This window comes from Geospiza fortis, unplaced genomic scaffold (assembly GCF_000277835.1).
Source record: "Geospiza fortis unplaced genomic scaffold, GeoFor_1.0 scaffold140, whole genome shotgun sequence".
Classification (NCBI taxonomy): domain Eukaryota; kingdom Metazoa; phylum Chordata; class Aves; order Passeriformes; family Thraupidae; genus Geospiza; species Geospiza fortis.
This window is the reverse complement of record NW_005054459.1, coordinates 416,697-436,019: the sequence shown is the minus strand read 5'-3', so window position 1 is coordinate 436,019 and position 19,323 is coordinate 416,697. Positions and strand designations below refer to the sequence as shown.

Genomic DNA, 19,323 nt, shown 5'->3' with positions numbered 1-19,323 from the left:
CCTGCTCGTGTATCATTTGCATCCTTCTAAATTGCATTGTTTGTGCAGCTGTTCAGCCAAATTAGCCACAGAGTTTATTTTTGTCCATAGAGGAAACAGAGATGGGTTTTCTCTGTGTTAGGGCAGATGCAAAGTTAAAGAATCATAGATGCAGCTCAGAGAGACCAGCTCTCTGAGCTCTCTCCTAAATGTGTCCTGATGGGGGCAAAATTATTAATAAAGCAAAGCTTGAGATTATAAGCCACAGCTATAAGAAGGAAAAGCTTTGCCAAGATGTGACAGACCCATTTCATGTTAACACTGGCACTTGCTGAAGTCCCCCTTTCATTTCAGCGAGGAGGAAAAGAGTGGGATGTGTGTGTATTTTAAACACTGATCCACTATTCTGAAAAGGAAAAAGTGTTCTCCAAAAGGTCCATCAGGCAAAATTTACACAGTTTGGTGTTGAGAAACAATTGCACTCTCTTTCTTCCCATGTGTCACTCTCAGCAGTGTGTTTTAGAGCCTTGGGACAGGAAGAGGTAGTGATATTTATGGCCAGCTTTCTGCTGGATCTCACACAAGGGTGGGCTTGAGAAACCTGAAGAGTGCTTTTGTGTGCACAGTCTGTCAGCTGACCAAGGCTGGTGTTTGCTTATGGACGCTGTGATAATAATCACAGAGCAAGAACTGAGGGAGTGATTGATTTATGTCCATGGCATTGTGTGTTTGAACTTGGCTAGAAACTGTGAAATCCTCAGAGAAGGCAGAATCATTTGTCAGATGTGTGAGGATGTAAGAATGGCCATAATGTGTTGGCCCAAGGGCCATATAGACTCAAGGCTTGGGCAGTGGCCAGGGAGAGATGCTTGGGGAGCAGAACAAAGCATAGGACAGGACTTACCCTTTTATCAAACTCCACCCTCTCAGCTAGGACGAGCTGTTTCACCATCAAAATCCAAATCTTATTCCTTGACCAGTGACGCCACCTGGACAGAGGAATCGATTTGGCCTCTCCCAGTGTCCCATGATGTCTGGTCATGTCTGTCATTGGTTAATTGTTGCAACTTAAGCTGAGACACCCTGAGAGTTCTGGTGCTGTGTTCCCCCTCCATCCCCAATAGCCAAGACCAGAATCTTCCTGTAAATCCACCCCTCAGAGCTGTTCCATTCTCTCATCCTTTGGCTGCTTCACATGTGAAGTCTGGGTCAGTGGATGATGCGTTCTAGTGCTGAGCCTTCTCCTCAGGGATGGAGAGAACTCTTGACTGAAGTATTTAACATTGCTCAGTTCAAAAGAAAAGAGTTTCAAGTTGAAGTTGGCTTAGTGGACCCAAAGTGCCCCTTGGTGCAAATTTGGGCAGGGAGCTGGCAGATTGTATCCCAGAATTTCCCTGCACTGCCTGAGTGTTGTTGTTTATGGAGATGTGCTGGGATTGATGTAGCCCAGACTTAGAACTCCCTCCGAGTCCAAGCAATAAGGGTCTGGAATGGAGGTTCACTTCCAAGCCTGCCTTCCCTTGGGAGCTGTTTGAAGTCACAATGGCCTTGGGCCCATGTATCCAATAAATATCAAGGCAGATCTCCTTGTGTTCAGAGCACCTCCTTTCCCACTGAGTAGGATTTAAAGGACTCATCAGCTAAAGAATGGGGCATCCCCGACAGCGACCCTTTTGTGTAGCCTTAGAGCACCTCTCTGAGCCATGCGCAGGTTGGCTGGAGGGGGCAGGTTTGAGTCAAGGGGGCTCCCATCCAAAAGGCAGGTTGTCATTTGAGTACATGAAACAGAATAATTCAAAGTACAGAAGTGGTGTCTGTTCTGATTCATTCTCTGCTGATGAAGTTGAAGTGCCATTACATTTGCCACAAAGGATTTCTTGAGTGCTGGCCAAATAGATTCTTTAAATGCTTCTTTAAAACAAAATAAATCTTCTTTATATATAAATTTTCCTCCTCACTGAGGATCTGACAAGGGCCTGACACTCCTCTGCTTGACTGACAGCCTGGAAGAAAGGCTGCTCTGTGCAGGGACAGCAGCCTTTAGCACCAGGTGCTGCTGGCTTGTGTCTTTCCAGCATTTGGGAATAAACTCAGTGGCTGAGCATTGTTATCCCAGGATATCCCAGTGATTGCCCCAGCACAGCACAGCCAGGCCTTTCCACTCCAGCTTCAAAAGGTGCATTACCACCTCCTCCCCCCCAACAGCCCTGAACAAAGCCAGTTTGTCAGAATGGTGATCGCCAGCCCTGCCGGAAGATCCCTGGTGCCCTCCTGCAGAGATCTGGCATCCCTGGAGACACTGCTGCTCTAGGTGAGTTTTGGATTGTATTTTTAAGATGGATAATTGTCCCACATCAAACCCGGTCCAAGGCAAGGTGCCTGTGGCAGCAGGGAGTGAGACAAGTCTTGTTCAGGGAGGCTCTCAGGCTTCTCAGCTGTTCAAGGCCAATTACTTACTGTATGCAGGGCCTTAAACACACAAAAAAGTATGATATGAATATCAAATGTCAATAAGTAAGGATTAGTTATTTTTCTGTTGGTTTTTGTGGAGGCCTGCAGCATGCACACCTTGCATCATTCAAACTTACTAATTGCTGTTATTTTTGAGAAGAAATACAGCAATGTGTTGATAAATTGCTAATGGGGACAGACTTATAACAGAAAATCTGGATCCTACCGAGTTGAGAAAATTTCCTCTGTGGCTTTGAAATTGGGTTGAACTCGGCCACAGCTCCAAGTGTCCCAGACCACAGGGAGCAGAAGCTGGAGTTGTGTCCAGCTCCAACTCCCTGGGAAGTTGTACTGGGATTTGCTGAGTGGGAGATGCTTTGGGGAGAGGAGCATCTTTTAAGTCAACTTCCACCAACATCAGTGATTTTGTTTGCAACAGATTTAGCTAAAAACCTGATCCCCCCCAAAAAGAGTGATTGAAGGGAAAAGGGACCATTCTCTTAGGGAAGGTTAAACATGACTCCTGGTTGAGCCCAGGTTTTCTCCCACCTGAAAATCTGAGGTAAAATATTGACATTTGATTAGATGCCAGTTTTTTCTCCCATTCCCACTTGGCTCATACAGAAGTGTCGACTCCTGAAGAACTGGCTTTCAGTAAGAATGCCTAAAAATAGGATCATTTTCCCTGTGCTAAAATTAGTTGCTCTAACTTCCTTTGTTTTGTTTTGTCATCTGTTTTCTTTCTGTGGGCACATGCGTGTGAAATCCTGGCTCCACTGAAGCTAATGGGTATTTTGCCATGGACATCAGTTAGGTCTGGATTTTTCCACAATGAAGAGAAGCCATTTGCTACAATTTTTGCTGTGTTGCTGAGTTGTATTTAATGTTTGCAAGGCTCATGGTCGTTGTCAGATTAGTAGGGTTCACTGAAGTAGCAAAAGAATGTAGTGTTAATGTACCTGCAGTCTTTGGTTGAGGAGCTTGAATTTTACTTCAAGGAACCTCACTGGTGCTATTTTAGAGTATCAGCGGTGTCTGTTCGTGTTCCAGTTCTGCACTTAAGATTTCTGGGTTGATTGCTCCGCCTTCCAGTAGCTTGCGTGACACAATTCCTATGGAAATTTTGTCTCTCTGCATTTTGGCTGAGTCTTAAGACTATTTTTGGAAGCTCTCAAAATGTCCCAGAAGTGCCCTTCACCTTTGCTCTTGTGCAGAGACTTTAGGTCTAGCTTAGCTACCACCATTTTCCACACATATCCAAAGAAACAGAGCAAGTAGAAAAAGAAACCAAACCACAGCCAATTCTCCTCTCCTGAAACAAGGCTGAGTCTGTCACTGAGCTTTGAGGTGCTGGAGAGGAAGAATGGCAACAAAGAGAATTTTCAAACACTCCCAGTTTCAGGATTCCCATTTAATATGTAATATTCACAGAAAAATCTGCTTACAGAGCTGAGCTATGGCACTTGTAAAGGCTCAGACGATTATCTGCAGGTTTTCCAGCTCTTCCAATACTAAGAGAGGTATAAAAAATCTAGAAGAGTATCTGAGGGTTGTCTTTCCTAAAGACTGGAAAGGATGAGAAAAGAATCAGTGCCTGAACTGGTTGATAAAAAGGGATTCTGACAAATTACTCATCTCCACTTTTCTGGCTAAGCTTTGTTTGAGAGGGATGCTAAAAACATCTAATTCCATACCTAGGTACCGCCTCTAGGCTCAATGGCCTTGCTCAGGGGCAGCTTAGGGAGGCTTTGTTGCCATGCCTGGACTTCAGCTCTGAAGGACTGTGTGTGCCAGTGTGTTCCAAGGGCTGCTCCATGCAAATACATGGACTCACAGCTGGGAAGTGCCAAGCTGTCAGCGCTGTGATCGCAGCCTCATTAGCCCACCTCTGCCCAGGCAATAATTGGCTCAGGAGCAGCCATCCCCTGGCATGGCTCTGCTGCTTCCCATTCTGGAGATAGCAGAGGGATCTGTTCCCACCATGCTGCATAGCAGAAACATCACCCAGGTCATTTTTTAAACTTGGGATTGAAGTGTTCATGACAGTGCTCAGTGGGCCAGGCACCTTGGAAAGGGCTGGATCAAGGAAGTCTGAGACCTGGCAATTCCCCTCAACCCTCTCCTAAGCACTTGTTCCTGAGAGAATGTGAATTTTTCTGATATATGCACAACCTTTTGCTGTTCTTTCCTTTCCTCTTGCCTTTATGTCTGTATCAGGGTGCTTGGTGGAGCACAGTGTTGGTCTTGGGAAGAACCTGATGTCTTCTAATAGTTAAAAAGAAAGAGTCTCCCATGTCTGGGGAACTTCTTAGTGCCTAAGCCTGGTATAGAGGGAGCAGAGAAAGTTTAAATTTTATGTCATCAAAAATAGATTAAGTAAGGTCTAATCTGAGTGCGAGAATTGCTTTCCTGCCCTCAGTGGTGCTCCTAATGGACAAGTTAGGTGCTGCAGATCCATGTGCTGCCTGAGGAAGCTCAGCAGAGGAACAGAGCCCTTGTACAAGGGTCAGGTTTTCTCTCTGGTCAACTTTTGGCAGGTCTGGCAGCCATAAGGCAAAGTCCTGCTCTGACTGAGGGGACGTCATGTGTCCTGCAGCACACACTGGGTGCCTGACTGCTGTCTTTAAGCACTTGGCTCCTGGGCCACATTAGGTTTCTGGATTGTACCAGGTCCCTCATGCTCTGGATGAGGTGGTAAAGTCTAGCTGAGATCCATGGAATTGGTACTGTTGGAAAATCTTTGCTTTTTGGGATCTATAGTGGAAAAAGTCTATGTAATGCCTCCCCACTAAAGAAACGGTGTGTGGTTCAACTAATTCTCAACGTTTCCACGCTTCTTTTGTTTTCCTTACTTCACTCAGGGATCACTTATTCCTGTCAGGAGACTGCCTGCTCCTTCAGCAAAATGAACTCAACTTCTTGGTTCCCTTTGTTTTGACAGTCAGGAGATGAGAGATTTATAGACCTTCCTAAGTCGTAAATTCATTTTCTTTTATTATTTACCTTTTGCTGCAGCCCATTCTGAGTGAGATTCATTCAGCCTCTGAGCAGGGCTGACTTGCCAAGAGGAGCTGATCCATAAATCTTTCCTTCCTTTTTCTTTCTTGTTTTCCAAAACAACATTTGGAAACTAAGTTTGCCTGGGAGGAAAACTGTTCTTCCATTGCCGGCAGTCAAACCGTGCAACTAATTAGTGCTTTCCGTTTTCTCTCCTTCTATTCTGTGTCTGTTGGGGTTGAAATTAAGCCAGGGAGGAAGGGAGGAGGGGTAAATAAGGGGAAAATACGTGTTTCAAGTATTTATTTTTAATTACAACTTCTGCAAGGTGATCTGTCCAGTGGTGCTGTATCCACTGTGCCTTAGGTAGTGGTCAGAAGAAATTTAAAATAAGTTTATTAGAAATGTTCCAGAAGGTGAGTGGAGATGGTTTCAGACTGGTTTTCTTGATGTAACGTCTTCTTCTTGTTGCTGCTGAAAAGAAAAACAAATGACAAAAAAAATCTTTGGATACATCAAACCATGATCGGCTTTTTGCAGAAATATCTGACATATAATTAGGAAACAGGAGTCCAGGGTTATCCTGTGTGTGGCTTGAGTATGCCAATTCATGCCAAGGTGATGTGGGCAGTCCTTACTACAGATCTGTTATTCACTATACAGTGGGTGCCAATGCAGATTTAAATAGCGAAGCAAAATGTTGTCAGATCATAGAAAATGCTCTGCAGATCCAATGTCTTTTTTATTTTTAGCCCTTGGTTAGTTTTAGCAGGAGTGGCCAGATGTTTGCTTTTTGGGGTGGATAGAAATAAGAGCATTCTTACTGCTTGAAACTGAGATTATTCAAATCCTTAAAAAAGAACTACAGGAAAAAAATCTGTTGTTTAGGCAGTGCTCCTTCAGTAGTGCATAGTATGAAGTATGGGATTATACTTATTTTTCCCAAATATTTGAGAAGTATTCAGCAGCAGAGTGAGCCCAGGAATACCATAGGCTTTGGGGTGATTAAGATTATTCTAGTAGATAAAACTGGGACTTTTCTGTAGAAAACCACATAGTCAGAGACCATTGTCCCTGTGAAGAGCAGTGAGACCTCCTGAGTCCTAAACCACTGGTGGTTTCACCACTGGAGTGTGGGGCCTCTTGACAGTTTTACATGGAAATATTAAAATGCTTTAGGTGTTTTTCTAGAGGAGGAAATTCCTCATTTTCTGGTTCATATGGGCATCTTTTGCGTTTTCATGTACAAAAGAGCAGTGGGTCAGAAAAAGTGCTCACGCAACAGTGCAGGTGAGAACGTGTTCAGTGGAACCATTGTGAAAGGCAGGTATGGAAAGAAAGAGCTCTTCACTCCCATTCATCCCGGTTCGGGAGACAGAGCGTGTCACAACAGTGCTGAGCAGACAAGAGCTGCCTGCCAGCATTTAATTTGTTGAAGATTAGGAAATTATTCCATTCTTACAATACCATGTCAGTCTAGAAGTACCTTTGAACTCTGGGGGATGAGGAGTTTAGATCTCGCCTCAGATTTCGTGGCGTTTGGAAGGCAAGGCTTTATCAGGGTGAGAACTGTACACATGGTTTAAGGGGAGTCATGTTAACAGTGTACCTAGAGACTATGGACTGGCTCACCTTCAGCTGCTTTGAACTTTGGGATAACTAGATCCAGAGCAGGACACTGAACTTGGGCTTCTTTCTCTGGGAACTGAAAGCTGCCTCATGCAATGTAGAGGTCCGTTATTTCTGGTTTGCTCTACGTGCAAGAGGCTGCTAAAGCATTGCCCCCTTTCTGACCTGTAGCTTTCTCCCAAAAAATATCTGCAGCCTTGACGCTCATGTCTTTTCTAGATGCCATCTTTATTTCTTACTCTGTGCCACATCCATCCTGTGTCCTCACCAGGCTGAGGGCACAAAACTGTCTTGTATAAGCTGGGCTGATCGTGATGCTTTCATTATTTACAGTGGTTTCTAAAAGCACTGTCACAACTGTTGGTGTCAAACCATAAGCAAAGGTTACTCTTGCAAGCACAAATGATAAACAAATACACGACACTTGGTGTCAACAGCCTCACAAATCTGTTCAGCACCTGGAACTCGAATCAGCTAGGCAGTTGTAAACCAGGACTTGCGCAGAAGCAGCACCGCAGTTTCAGAAGGGCCGTAAATAAATTTGTGACCTGACGTGGGCTCCAAAAATAAGCATGTGCTGAGCTTTTCTAAGTGTTTGACCAGGGCACAGCTGCTGGCTGCTGAGAATTTTGGAAAATGTATCCCCCCATTCAGGTGCTCAGCACTTGAAAACTCAGACCCAAACAACTCTGGTGTCATCTGCTTCTCTAATAACCAAAAAATAGCCAAGGCCTTGCTGCTCGTCTTGAAAAGCAGTTCTTGTAATCCAAATCTTACCTGACTATTAGAAAAATAACCTGAAGAGACTTTTCTCTGTTTGATAAAGGCAAATCTTATGTTCTGGGATAATTGTAACCGCCCTCCCCTCCCTTCAAGCACTCCACGTGCTGCTGCCATGCCATGAAAATATTGCTGGTTGCTCTGATATCAAATAACTTTGCTGACCTCCTTTGAAGAGAGTTTCTTGTAAAAATCCTTTCATCTAGAGGTGTCAGTCACTTGGAGCCTTGCAGGGGTTTCTCAGCTCTGGTGATTTATTATTAATGAGTAATTTTGTGCTTTATGGAGAGCCCTGCTGGAAATGTATGGAAATACAAAAGTATTGATTAATCAGTGATCTGATGCCAAAAGCTACCCATGAGTGAGAACAGGAATGGACTGTGGGATAAGGTTTGGAGGATGAACCTGTAGAGGAGCAGGAGCTCTGTGATGGGCAGGGTTGAACCAGGACTCCATAGCAGTGGATAAGGGGATGTACTGGGATGACTGGACCCACTCCTTTCTGGAGTAAGCTTAAGCTTAAGTCTCCTTATCCAGAACGGGGTAGAACTGGGATCCGAGAAGTCTGTTGGAGCCTGAGTGACCAAGAGCAGTTGTGTCCTGGGGCTGAGTCCCAGGACTGCTGCAAATGAAGACATCAACACACGATGTCCTCATGAATCCTGTGGCACACCCAGGAACACCTCTCTTGGTGGAGGCGGCCTCAATGTTCCTTCATAGGACTCTAGAAATTGCGAGACCCTTCAGGGAGGCAAGAGGGGATGATTTTTGGGCAAATTTGGCTGAAAGAGAAGAAATCATCTGTTCTATGAGTGGCCCAGCAAGTTTTTTGTTATCCCACAGTGTCAGAAGTGAACAGTAGTGGGTTGACAAGAAGGACATAGGCTATGGAAGCAGCATCTGCTTTACCTTCTGTCTAGCTGAGTGGTGTCAGAGGCGGCATAAATATCAGCATAGATTTAGTGTGTAGAGCAAAGGATAGAGGTGTAAAGCAAAGGACAGTGATGTAAAGCAAAGGACAGCACACTCTGTCCTAATGTATGATCTTTGAACAGCCACTGAAGTTGTAAATCAAGGCAAAATTTCCACCAGGTTACTCAGTGGTGCTGTAGATCAGCACAGTCTTCAGCTGGAAAAAATACTCAGAAAAAAAAGGTAGATAAGGCTTGACACAAGCTAAAGATTGGCTTGGCAAACCTGATCTCATCTCTCAAATGCTTCCTTGGTAATTTAAGTGGAAAGCTTTACATTTAATGGAAATACTTTGATTTTTAGTGTTGCAGAGGTGTGGAGGAGAAAGCAAGACTGAAGCCCTAGTCTGCCTAAACCTCAGTCTGTAGTCACAGCTATTTAGAGTTTTGACAATAGTTTCCCCAGCTTGCTTTTTAAGTGGCTGGATTTTGCACAACTTGCTGTGGTTGAGGAGAGAAGCAACGATCAACAGTCTATGATGTTCTTTGATGTACCCAGCTCACCTAGGACCTGGTTCCTGTGATCACAACCCTACAGCTGGGGAGAGGGCTGAGGAATACAGGTCATCAGCAGGCCAGGCTGGGAACTCCTTTCTTCCATGGTGTGGAGTTACTCACCCCAACACTCATTGAGGTCTTGAAATCATTATTTTCATCAGTGGTGATTCATGTGAAGGGTTTCACAATCGGGCCTCCTGGTGTAATATGTTCCTTTCTACAGTCCCATTTGTCTAAAGATCTCCAAATACTTTGTGTACATTAAATTTTAATCCATGTTTTACCACCAGTGATGTAGGTAAGGAGGATTGTTTCCATCTTGCAAATGAGGTAAAATGAGGTACGGAGCAAGAAAGTGAGTTGCCCAAGACTCTGCATGTTGTATATCTTACACTGAGTTTACGTTTCCCGTATGTAGCTCAATTTCCCTGCCCAAACTTTAAAGGAACATTCAATTTCCTGGGGCTAAGGCTGAGCAGAAATTTGCTATAGTTGTAAATCAGAAGGCCAGATGTGGATCAGAACTTCCTCTAGTGTTTGGGAATGTTTGGATTTGTCATCCTAGAACAGCCCTGATCTGAAAAGATTGGAGCAGAACTGGTTTTTTTTAGGGCTGGTATCAACTGGGTGGTGTAAGATGCAGCATTCAGTCAGTGAAGAACTCTTGGGATCTATTCATCCTCATCTTCCTGCATGGTCAGTGGGATCAGTGTGGGCAATGGAGGGCGAGGGTGGTTCTGATGCAGTTGCCCAGTAGGGGATGGAATGAACTGTGAACCAGACTCTGTTGTCTATTACCTGCAAGGGGAGGGGGACTGTCTCAAGAACCCTGTCCTAGCTGCCCCAGGGAAACAAAGTTGGGAACAGAATGGGGATATATTTCATCCTTTGCTTGGAGTTCAGTCTCTTGCAGTAATTAGACAGATGATTTCAATGGTTATAATATCTCCTAAAAGGAGTGGAAAGGCAGTCTTTCCTTTCCCTGTCGTAGGGTTAGGGTTAGGGTTCCCCAGCCCAAGAAAAACTGTGCAATTTGGGAGAAGGAACAGGTCCAAAGAGAGGAATATTTTTCCTTGTCCTTTAACAAGCAAATGGCAGAGCCAGGAAGGCCCTTTCCGTCTCCCTCCTCTCCCCTGCACTCCCATTGCTCAAACACATCAGCGCTGATCTGACCTTCATCTGCCTGTGCTTCCTCCCTGCCAGGCTCCCCTTCTCTCCGGTGGGCGCCGAGGTTCCCCCCAGCGAGGCCCAGGGCAGCAGCGAGTCGGAGGCAGAGCAGCCCCCACCCCGCTCAAAGAAGCCGCGCCGAAGTCGGACCATCTTCACTGAGATCCAGCTCATGGGCCTGGAGAAGAAATTTCAGAAGCAGAAGTACCTCTCCACCCCTGACAGGTAGGCTGGTTGCTCACACCAGGAATAGGGATGAGCAAAAGGGATGCTCCAGCCCTGCTCAGCTGCTCCACACTGAACATTCCCTGGCTGGGGGTGCTGCCTCTGGCTCCACCAAGTTGCCTCTGCCATTGGCTGCACCCATGGCAGGTAACCTGATTCAAATTCAAGGCTACTTTTCCTGGGATCAAAGGTGACACAAATAGATCATATCAGTGGAAATGTCAGATGATACACATGCTTGGGAGCAGTTCTCCAGGCTCAGAGATCTCCTCAGAGAAGAAGGATCTCTGCCTTTCCAACTCCTGCTGCACACTTGAAAAATGATGGAGCCTGTCTCCCCCTGGGATCTGCTGGCTCATGGCTGTGTGTTCATGGTATCTTCAGCTGCTCCTGAGCTGGCTTTTATCCAGCACCTTGGGCAGCAATTCAGTGGGAAGGTGGTGGCCTGTTCATAAGGTTGGAAAGCAGAGCCTGGAGTTGAAAGGTGCCTTGCAAAGGCACAGGCAAGTTCTTAGGCACTGCTTGGTACCACATGGGCAAACCAAACTAAGAGAGATTTTAGCTTTTTTAAGGGCTTTGAATCCTACTCTGGAAAGTTAAATTACAGAAAAATGACCCATCGAGTTCCTAGGAAGTTTGTAAACCTGGAGAAGGTTTGAAAGGTATCAGTCCCTGCACTCCACAGAGGGCAGTGTCCCAATATTTAAATTGATTCTGAAGATGGAATTCTCTGCTCCCACTGCCTGCCACCAAATTGCTGCAGGTGAAAATTCCTGGCCATAGCCAACTTGCCTCATGGAGTTTCAGAGTTCCTGCTATGCCTGCACTGACTCCTCACAGCTTCACATCACCAGATGGTTGACACTGCTGAAGCACTCAGGGCTGGTAATTAATAATCTCATATGACTGTTCCTTGGCTTCACTGAGGATGATGAGCAATTCCTGCCCATGTACCACTTCCCCTGTGTTTGTTTCCTTGGGTTTCCAGGCAGTGCTGGTTGCACTGAGGTATGTGGCAAGAGATGGCAGCTGGTTGCAAGCAAACCAGGTGTTACCAGACAGGAGCACTAAGGCACAAAGGGTTGGCTAAGCCAAACTTCTCTCTGTCAAATCATGGCTGAAAACCTGGCAAAGCAGTGAATTGTGATCTGTGTTCACTTCTGCAGCTTTTGGCCTGGATAGAAGGTTGTAGCCTTGGGAGGGCACCTGAAACCCCTGGTTTATCATCAGGGTAATGACTCTGACATGTTCTACTCTTAACGGTAATGGTGTCTTAGATCAGTGGCTTGAGATGTGATGTAGTGGCAGAGCAAGCCTGCAGGTCCAGAGTGAATCCGGAGTGGGAGAGAAGCATGAATCCTTGGGTGTGAGGTGGCGCACAGAGAGCTGGGGTGGGGTATGGGGTTGTTTACAGATGTAAATCTGGTTGCCCAAAGGAGCCCAGCTGTAACAAAGCTTTCATTATGAAAAACTTGGCCTTGACAAATGTGTTTGCCCATCCAAAGGCAAGGAGATATTTGCCAAAAAAGTCACAGTATGCAGAATACTGTGGAATGTGGCTCTGAGTTGGATCTGTCCCACCTGCAGGACTTGCATGACTCCAAGGGGCACTTTCCTGGTGTGGCTGAGGATTTCCAGCTCCATCCCTTGTGCGGCTCCATTACAAGACCACCAGGTGCATGGTGCTATCACCTGTGGGGAAGGATCAGGAGCTACTCTGAGCCACATTTGCTTCATATCCTGGGCTTTAATATAGAAATAATGAATGGGTTCACACAAACTTGCATGGGTTGGAGATTTGTGAAGGATGAATCAGGATTATGGGCTGTCTGCCACATATACCCTGCAGCTAAACATACAAAAAAATAAATTCACTTAGAAGCTTAAATTGCCTCAATAACAGAATGTATATTAAATTGATAGATTTAGATGTACTACTACTCCATGACAAATGGGCAAGTACCATGATCCCCATTCTGAAGGCAGTGAAGGAGAAATATGATACAAAGAGTAGCTGATGCTGTATGTCTGTTCCCACGTGTGTGCTTCAGACACCAGTGACCTGTTTTTCAGGGATGTGATGTACCGGTAGCTCCTAATTCATGGACAAACATGGAGCAGCAGCAGCTGGAGCGCAGCAGGTTCATGTCTCAAAGAGGGCAGACAAACCCTACCATGTCTAGAAAAGAGAGCTTGCGAACACCTTCATCTTCCATAGCAGCATCTATCTTTGCATCCTAAATTCACAGGTTTTACCACTTTTGTGTGACCATTCTCAAGACAACTGATCAGAGAGACACTACTGAATGCTCTAACAGTGTTGCACTGCCTAGACCTGGCACCTGAGCTCCTCTTGGCTTCAGTAAACTCATTTTGTTGTCTGGTTTGTCTCCCAGGCTCGACTTAGCCCAATCCTTGGGGCTGACTCAGCTCCAGGTGAAGACATGGTACCAGAACCGTAGGATGAAGTGGAAGAAAATGGTGAGTGGGTGCTTGTCATTTCTCCATGGCTCTTAAATGGCTCCTTGCAAAGAACAGATTTGGAAGCTGAACATAGTGGAGTGATTTGTGTCTATTTATACCAGATTTTGTTTTATTCCTGATCATTTCTCACAGAGATGGTCTCTTTTTTTAAAGTGTTCATACTGCAGTACATGTGGTGGGCTAGAGGGGACTAAAGGCAGTAGGAGGAGGACAAAGCAAAGAGGTGAAAGAAATGAGAATAGAAGCAAGGGAAGAACCAAAATATCTCCTTTTGCATTTTTCTGCATTCCTGTGATCTCAGTGCTTCGGAGATTGGTTTTGTGCATAGAAAAAAAAGACTGTTTCTCTATGGAAACAGAGCAGTTTTGAGAGCTGATACTAATTTTTACTTCTCATATCTTTGTTTCACCTTTCACTTTTTCTCATCTTCATGGTCCTTTTCCAGTTAAAATGCTTTTTTATGAAGGACAGCCACTCAATAAATGCTGGTGGGAACATGATGCTGTGACATTCTCTAGTGGAGGTGTCTATGTTTTCTGATTTGGGAGATGAGATGCAATTCTAGGCTGTTCCTTTGGATGTATGTGGCACCTGCAGAAGTTACTGTCACTTCTAACAAATTTGGCATTACCTTGGATATAGATCCTTGGCTGGAGTGTCTTATTGCTGCAGGAATGGTGTGTAGAGAGAGGGAGTTAGACATAGGATGTCTGAGACCAGCAGAGTTCAGAATCCTGACAGTTCATCTCTTTGCTCCAGGTGTTGAAGGGTGGACAGGAAGCTCCAACGAAGCCCAAAGGCCGTCCAAAGAAAAACTCCATTCCCACCTCTGAGGAGATCGAAGCAGAGGAGAAAATGAACAGCCAGGCTCAGAGTCAGCTGCAGGAGGGATCCCAAGCCTCTGAGGAGCCAAAACTAACAGAGGAAAATCCAGAAGTCCTGTTGCAGACAGAGAAGTCTCCAGAACATATACCGGAGCCTTCCTCAGAGGAGACTACACCATTAAGTTAAAAGGGAGAGAAAGAAGGGGAAAAGAAGAAAAAAAAAGAGATCAAAGAAAAAAATCAAAACCAAATATATATATGTATATATATTTAAATATGTATGTAGTGGTGTGAGTGTACATATATATATAAATATATATATATATATATATGTATGTAGACCTTGTGCATAAGTCTAAAGATTGGTCACATTGTGCCTTTGGGAATCAGCCATCGTGGGCCAGGTGGAATGAAGACATCCCGTGGGAGTGGTGCCAGCCTGTTCCTCTGGCAGGGGCCTGAGCTTTCCTGCAGAGAGGGCTGGAGCCAGGACATTTCCAGGGAAAACCACACCAAGACAGCTCCTTGAGAAGCCTGGGGCTCTCCCAGGCAGTGGGAGGCAGGTGTGTGGCTGTGTTGGAGGGTCGGTGTGTTTCCTTGGCTTTATCCTTGCCTTGTGTGGTGCCAGTGGACAAAGAGCTTGGCCTGGGCTCAGATCAGGGATAGCCAAGGAATGGGAGCTCTGACAGCACCATTTCCTTATGTAACCAGCACTTAATTCTGTTAGGGATGGACCTGACTTAAACAATTTTAGGAAACGGTTCAGACCCCCAGGTTTGCTTTGGCCCAGTTAAGATCAAAGCTTCCGAAGGGAGATCCATACCTGGGTCAGCTCCAATTGCCTCTCCTTGGGTGGTTTGGGTGCTGTGTCTGTGAATTTGCAGTGATGTGGGATAAAAGTTGGAATGAAATGAGCATTTGGATATAAGTCTGCTCCAAAAGCTTTTGGGTGCTTGGATCTGGGACTTTTGCTTTGGGCCCACTTCTAATTTTTATAGGGATTTTTTTAAATGAACTGTTAAATGTTTTCAGGGTTTGGGGAAAATGGTGGATTTCCAAAGTTGCTGCAGGAAGCTGGCATTTGTTTAAGATGTGTGCCAGGAAAAGATGTGCATCATGTTTCATAGAGTCTTGTTAAGAGTGCATTTTGCCCAAAGGCTGCAAGAGATGTATTAAGATAACCTTTATTTTTTAATTAAAAATAAAATACATAAATTAAACAGTTGTTGCTGTTGTTTCTCTTCCAGAGATTCTCATTTCAGAGTATCAAGCAGAGGCTTTTCTGGAATAGGTTTTTCTATTCCAACAAAATCTGGAGGAAATAGAAATCATCAGATTTTCCTTAACATGCTCTGTGTAAACTATTTGTAGCACTTGCTGAGGGAGGTGAGGGTGTTGTAAATGCCACCTTGTCACTGGGTGAATGTGTCAGAACAAGGGCACTATTTTCTGTCACCTCCTCCAGTTTTGGACACGTATTTAGTGGCTCTTTGTGGCTCTGTGAAGATGATTTCTGAATATCCTTTTTTTGGGATGGCAAGGATTCACACACAGATCTCAAACGGTTTATCCAAGCAGTGTTGAGTAGGGAGAAAGGGATTATTTTTCCCCCAGTTTCTTGCTCAGTGGTGTTTGGTAGTGTCTGATTCCAGCTCTGCATTAGCTCTGTGTTGCATCGGGTAACATAAAATAGGTATTTGGTAAAGGATTTGTGCAGTTCATATCCATGGTTGAGTGTCTCAGCTTGGCAAGGCTTTTCCACAGCTGCCATGCATCCAACCCTTGCTGTTGTTTGTCCTCCATCCAGCCAGTGACTGAAGATGTGCTTTAAAACTTGAAAACAGCTTTCAAAAAGGTAAAAATAAATAAGTCGTGTAAGCAACAGTGGTGTTTGTGGGACGTCCTGTTCTAGAACAATGCTAATGTTAAAAAATGTGGGTTTCTTCTTTCCTTGAAGAAATGAATCTGTATAATCCTTCCTGGGGACTGACTTTTGAAATGGCTTAATAGAGAAATACTTTCCAGGTAATCCTCTTTGCACTGCTCACTGTTTGTATTTACAGTGTGTGAGACAGAGATTACACTTTCATGTGGTGAAACTCCAGCTTTAGCCAAGCCAGGGAGGGACATGCTCCACTCCCTGTGTGTCCAGTGCACAATAATCAGCTTGGAAAAGGCAGCCACTGGTGTAGTGCATCGACAGGTTTGCACCCAAATCTAAGCCAAATTTACCAGAACTGGGCAACACTCCTTTGCAAGGAGCTTAGAAAATACCTGGGGTTTGTTACCTTTTAGCTCCTTTTTTTCTGTCCCACAGTGAACTAGAAATGGGATGAAACATTTCCCTCTTGCCTGTTCTGTTGCAAACACAGGCTGTGAACTGCAAAGTGTTTCCTCTGCCATTAAATGCATCAAAATTTAGTTGTCTTTGAGCATTTTTTCTTTCACAGAGCCCAGACGTGCTTGTGACAGCCCCAGTGAGAGGCAAAGGTGGTGAGGCAGGATTATGCTGGAGCTATGATGCGATGTCTGAGTTGTTGCACATTCTTTATCTGTGGATGTCTTTTTTTCCTCTTCTTTCCAGAATTGTGCTGTAGCTCAACTGTATCTATTGGACTAGAAATAACATTTAATTTTAAACGGCCTATGGCCTGTTTATACAGGAATTAGATTACATGGTCTATGAAATCTGTAATCAGCCTCTATTGTTCTTGGATGGTGGCATCAGCACTCCTATCTCCACAGAAAATGTTTCCACAAGTCTCAAATGCCACAGTACTCAGGGAGAGTGAAGAGAGCAAGTGAGTGGAAATCATTTGTCTAATAATGAGTTTCACTATCAAGTTGCAAAAAAACTCTGCAAGAGTTTCTACTCAGTTGATTTGTAAGCCTGAACAGCTGATTAAATTGAATTTTTTGTGCAGATGATTCTAGAAACAAAAAGCTGACTGTCAGGGAAGGCATCAAAGATATTTCAGCTTGTCTGAGTCAAAGTGAAATATTTTGTAATGAATCTGTTCTCTTCCAGGCCACACTGGACAGGGCTTGGAGCAACTTGGGATCGTGGAAGATGTTCCTTCTCATGGCAGGGGGTGGGACTGGATGAGGTCTAGGGCCCCTTCCAACCCAAACCATCCTGGGACTTTTTAACGTAAAAAAACAACCCAATCAGACATGTACTGTAAACACAGCATTTGGAAACTGCAGTGTTTTCTTCAACCAAAAGGTTTTTCATAAAATGGATAATGCATTTGCTGGGGTTTTTGCAGTTGTTACCTACTGGATTTGTCCAATTTGAAGAATTCCGATAGATTTACATAACAGGGTAGGGAAATAAATGTAGAAACAGGAAAAAATATCACTTTCTTGCCCTGAGATAGGAAGCAGTGTGTGGGGTTTCTTTGCTGTTCAATGAAACTGATAAATATGAGAATACAAAATTTACAAAAATTTTAATGATAGGTTCCTAAGGCCCAAGGAAAGCAAAGTTGGCCATTTTCTAACAAAGGGTAAAGTAAGTTTTACATAATGGCATTACCCACTTCCCAGATGAAAAGAATTGTTTCTGACTCAGCCCCACTTTACAGTGGGAACAGTTCCAGTGATTTTTTAAATTTTTTCCCCCCTCATTAATCCCATTCTAATAATTTATGAGTCAGTCTGGGTAAAAATGCAATTCTCTTGCTGTCTGGGCTAGTTTTTCATGAGTCCACAAGATGCTGAAGATGTTTTTATTCCTCTTTTGGCTGAGTAGCAATCTTAACATCTTATTTTTCAACATGATTATTTAAATCCAGAATTAGCTCATGAAATGCTCTCTGCTGCTGCTCACACTGAATTACTTTTCACTGATAATCCTTTGAGTGATCATGGAAAGCACATTCATAATGTGTTTGGATGGAGGGAAAACAGCAGGGAAGAAATGGCGAAACCCATTTACAGCTGCAACTGGAGTAAAATTACAAATTCTAGTAGAACTAAACATAGGGATCCCAGCTGCTGTTGGGAGGCAAGTGGTCCTTTTCCTCTTGCTTTAAGGTTTTTTCTACTTTGGGCTTATTTTTGGTCTTGTCACTGAAATGCCAAGAATTGAGTGACTCTGGCACTGGCTTTGGGCTGAACTGGGTTGGGTTTGAAGGCTGGGCTGGGATTTAGCCCTTAAGAGCTGTGGGCTGAGAGTTGTGTTTGCCTTCTGCTCCTAAGACCCAGGAAAAAGAGCAGAACCTGATTTTAGGCACCTGAGGAGAAACACAAGGAGCAGCTCCCTAGGACAATCTGCAGAGTCTCATCCTCACCCCCAGTGACAGCCAAGAGCTGCCTGGGAGCCTTTGGGCCAGCCCTGGGGGTGATTTCATTCCTTTAAAAGCCTCGTGACTCTCAGGATCTGCTGCCCCAGGACTGCTGGTTGCTCATCCCAGAAGCCTGACCTGAGACAAGAGCCTTTGGGATTGAGCCCTGATGATGTTCAGGGGTATTTGACTTCCAGTCTTGACAGAAAGGAACAAGCCCCAGTGTCAAAATCCCAACTCCCCTACAGGGATGGGAAGTGCTCATATCCGGAGTTCTGGCTGGGATCCACCTTTTATTGTACCCACTCCTGAGATAATATTGCAAAGCACTGAGCTCATCCTACTGGATGGTTTCCCCAGGTCTCAGCAAGGATAAATAAGGAAAGAAAAAAATCTTAATTCATTTAACTTCAGGCCAGTACAAAGAAATTTGGTGTTTGAGAGGGTTTTCAGTTTTCCCCCTCTCAAGCATCTTTCCTCAGCAGCAAAATGGAAAAGGCCGGTACATGAGAATGGACTGGAAAAAAGAGGAGAGAAGAAGTAGTTGAAAGAAAAAACAAAGGGGAAGAGCTTAACTGCATCAACCTACACAAAAAATAAAACTAGAAAGAAAAATAATCATGGTAAAAAAGTCAACCTCTATTTTTTGGATAGATTAAGCACTAGTTCTGTAGAGAGATATTTTTCTGTGGTTTAGCTATATGTGCAAGGATGATTAATGTTTTTCATGTTTCATGTTTCCTTTTATGTGCTGTAAATTAAAATATAGCTGGATAAAGAACAGTTCTTGGATTAGACTTAAGCTACGATACAGGATTTGGGCCCACATCTCAACAAAGGCAGAGGTTTGGTGAAGTCTGGATCATGTAGAATCTTAGATGTTGGGCATGAATATCCTGTAAGAACCTCACTCCTCTTTCTTCCCAAGGTCTGGTACTGCCAGGAAGGATTTATCAGGTTTTATTGTAAACTGAGGTGCTTTGGGGGCATAAATCTTTGGAGCACAGTAGCTTTCCATTATTATATTGT

At 44.3% G+C, this 19,323-nt stretch overlaps 1 protein-coding gene across 1 annotated transcript; it reads left to right on the top strand.

Annotated features, from left to right (window-relative positions):
- The first annotated feature begins 10,023 nt into the window (after window positions 1–10,023).
- On the top strand, window positions 10,024–15,225 carry BARX2 (BARX homeobox 2). Its single transcript, XM_031062731.1, has 4 exons — window positions 10,024–10,058; window positions 10,509–10,697; window positions 13,094–13,178; window positions 13,941–15,225. Exons 1-4 carry the CDS (start codon window positions 10,024–10,026, stop codon window positions 14,190–14,192), a joined length of 561 nt encoding a protein of 186 aa, XP_030918591.1. The 3' UTR covers window positions 14,193–15,225.
- Window positions 15,226–19,323: the final 4,098 nt, after the last annotated feature.

What these genes read in the sequence shown, in the direction of transcription:
- BARX2 (XM_031062731.1), top strand. Translation starts at nt 10,024, where the DNA reads ATGGAGGGCGAGGGTGGTTCTGATGCAGTTGCCCA. An exon ending in GGTTCTGATGCAGTTGCCCA is followed by an intron (nt 10,059 to 10,508) that starts GTAGGGGATGGA and finishes CCTCCCTGCCAG; the next exon opens with GCTCCCCTTCTCTCCGGTGG. An exon ending in TACCTCTCCACCCCTGACAG is followed by an intron (nt 10,698 to 13,093) that starts GTAGGCTGGTTG and finishes TTTGTCTCCCAG; the next exon opens with GCTCGACTTAGCCCAATCCT.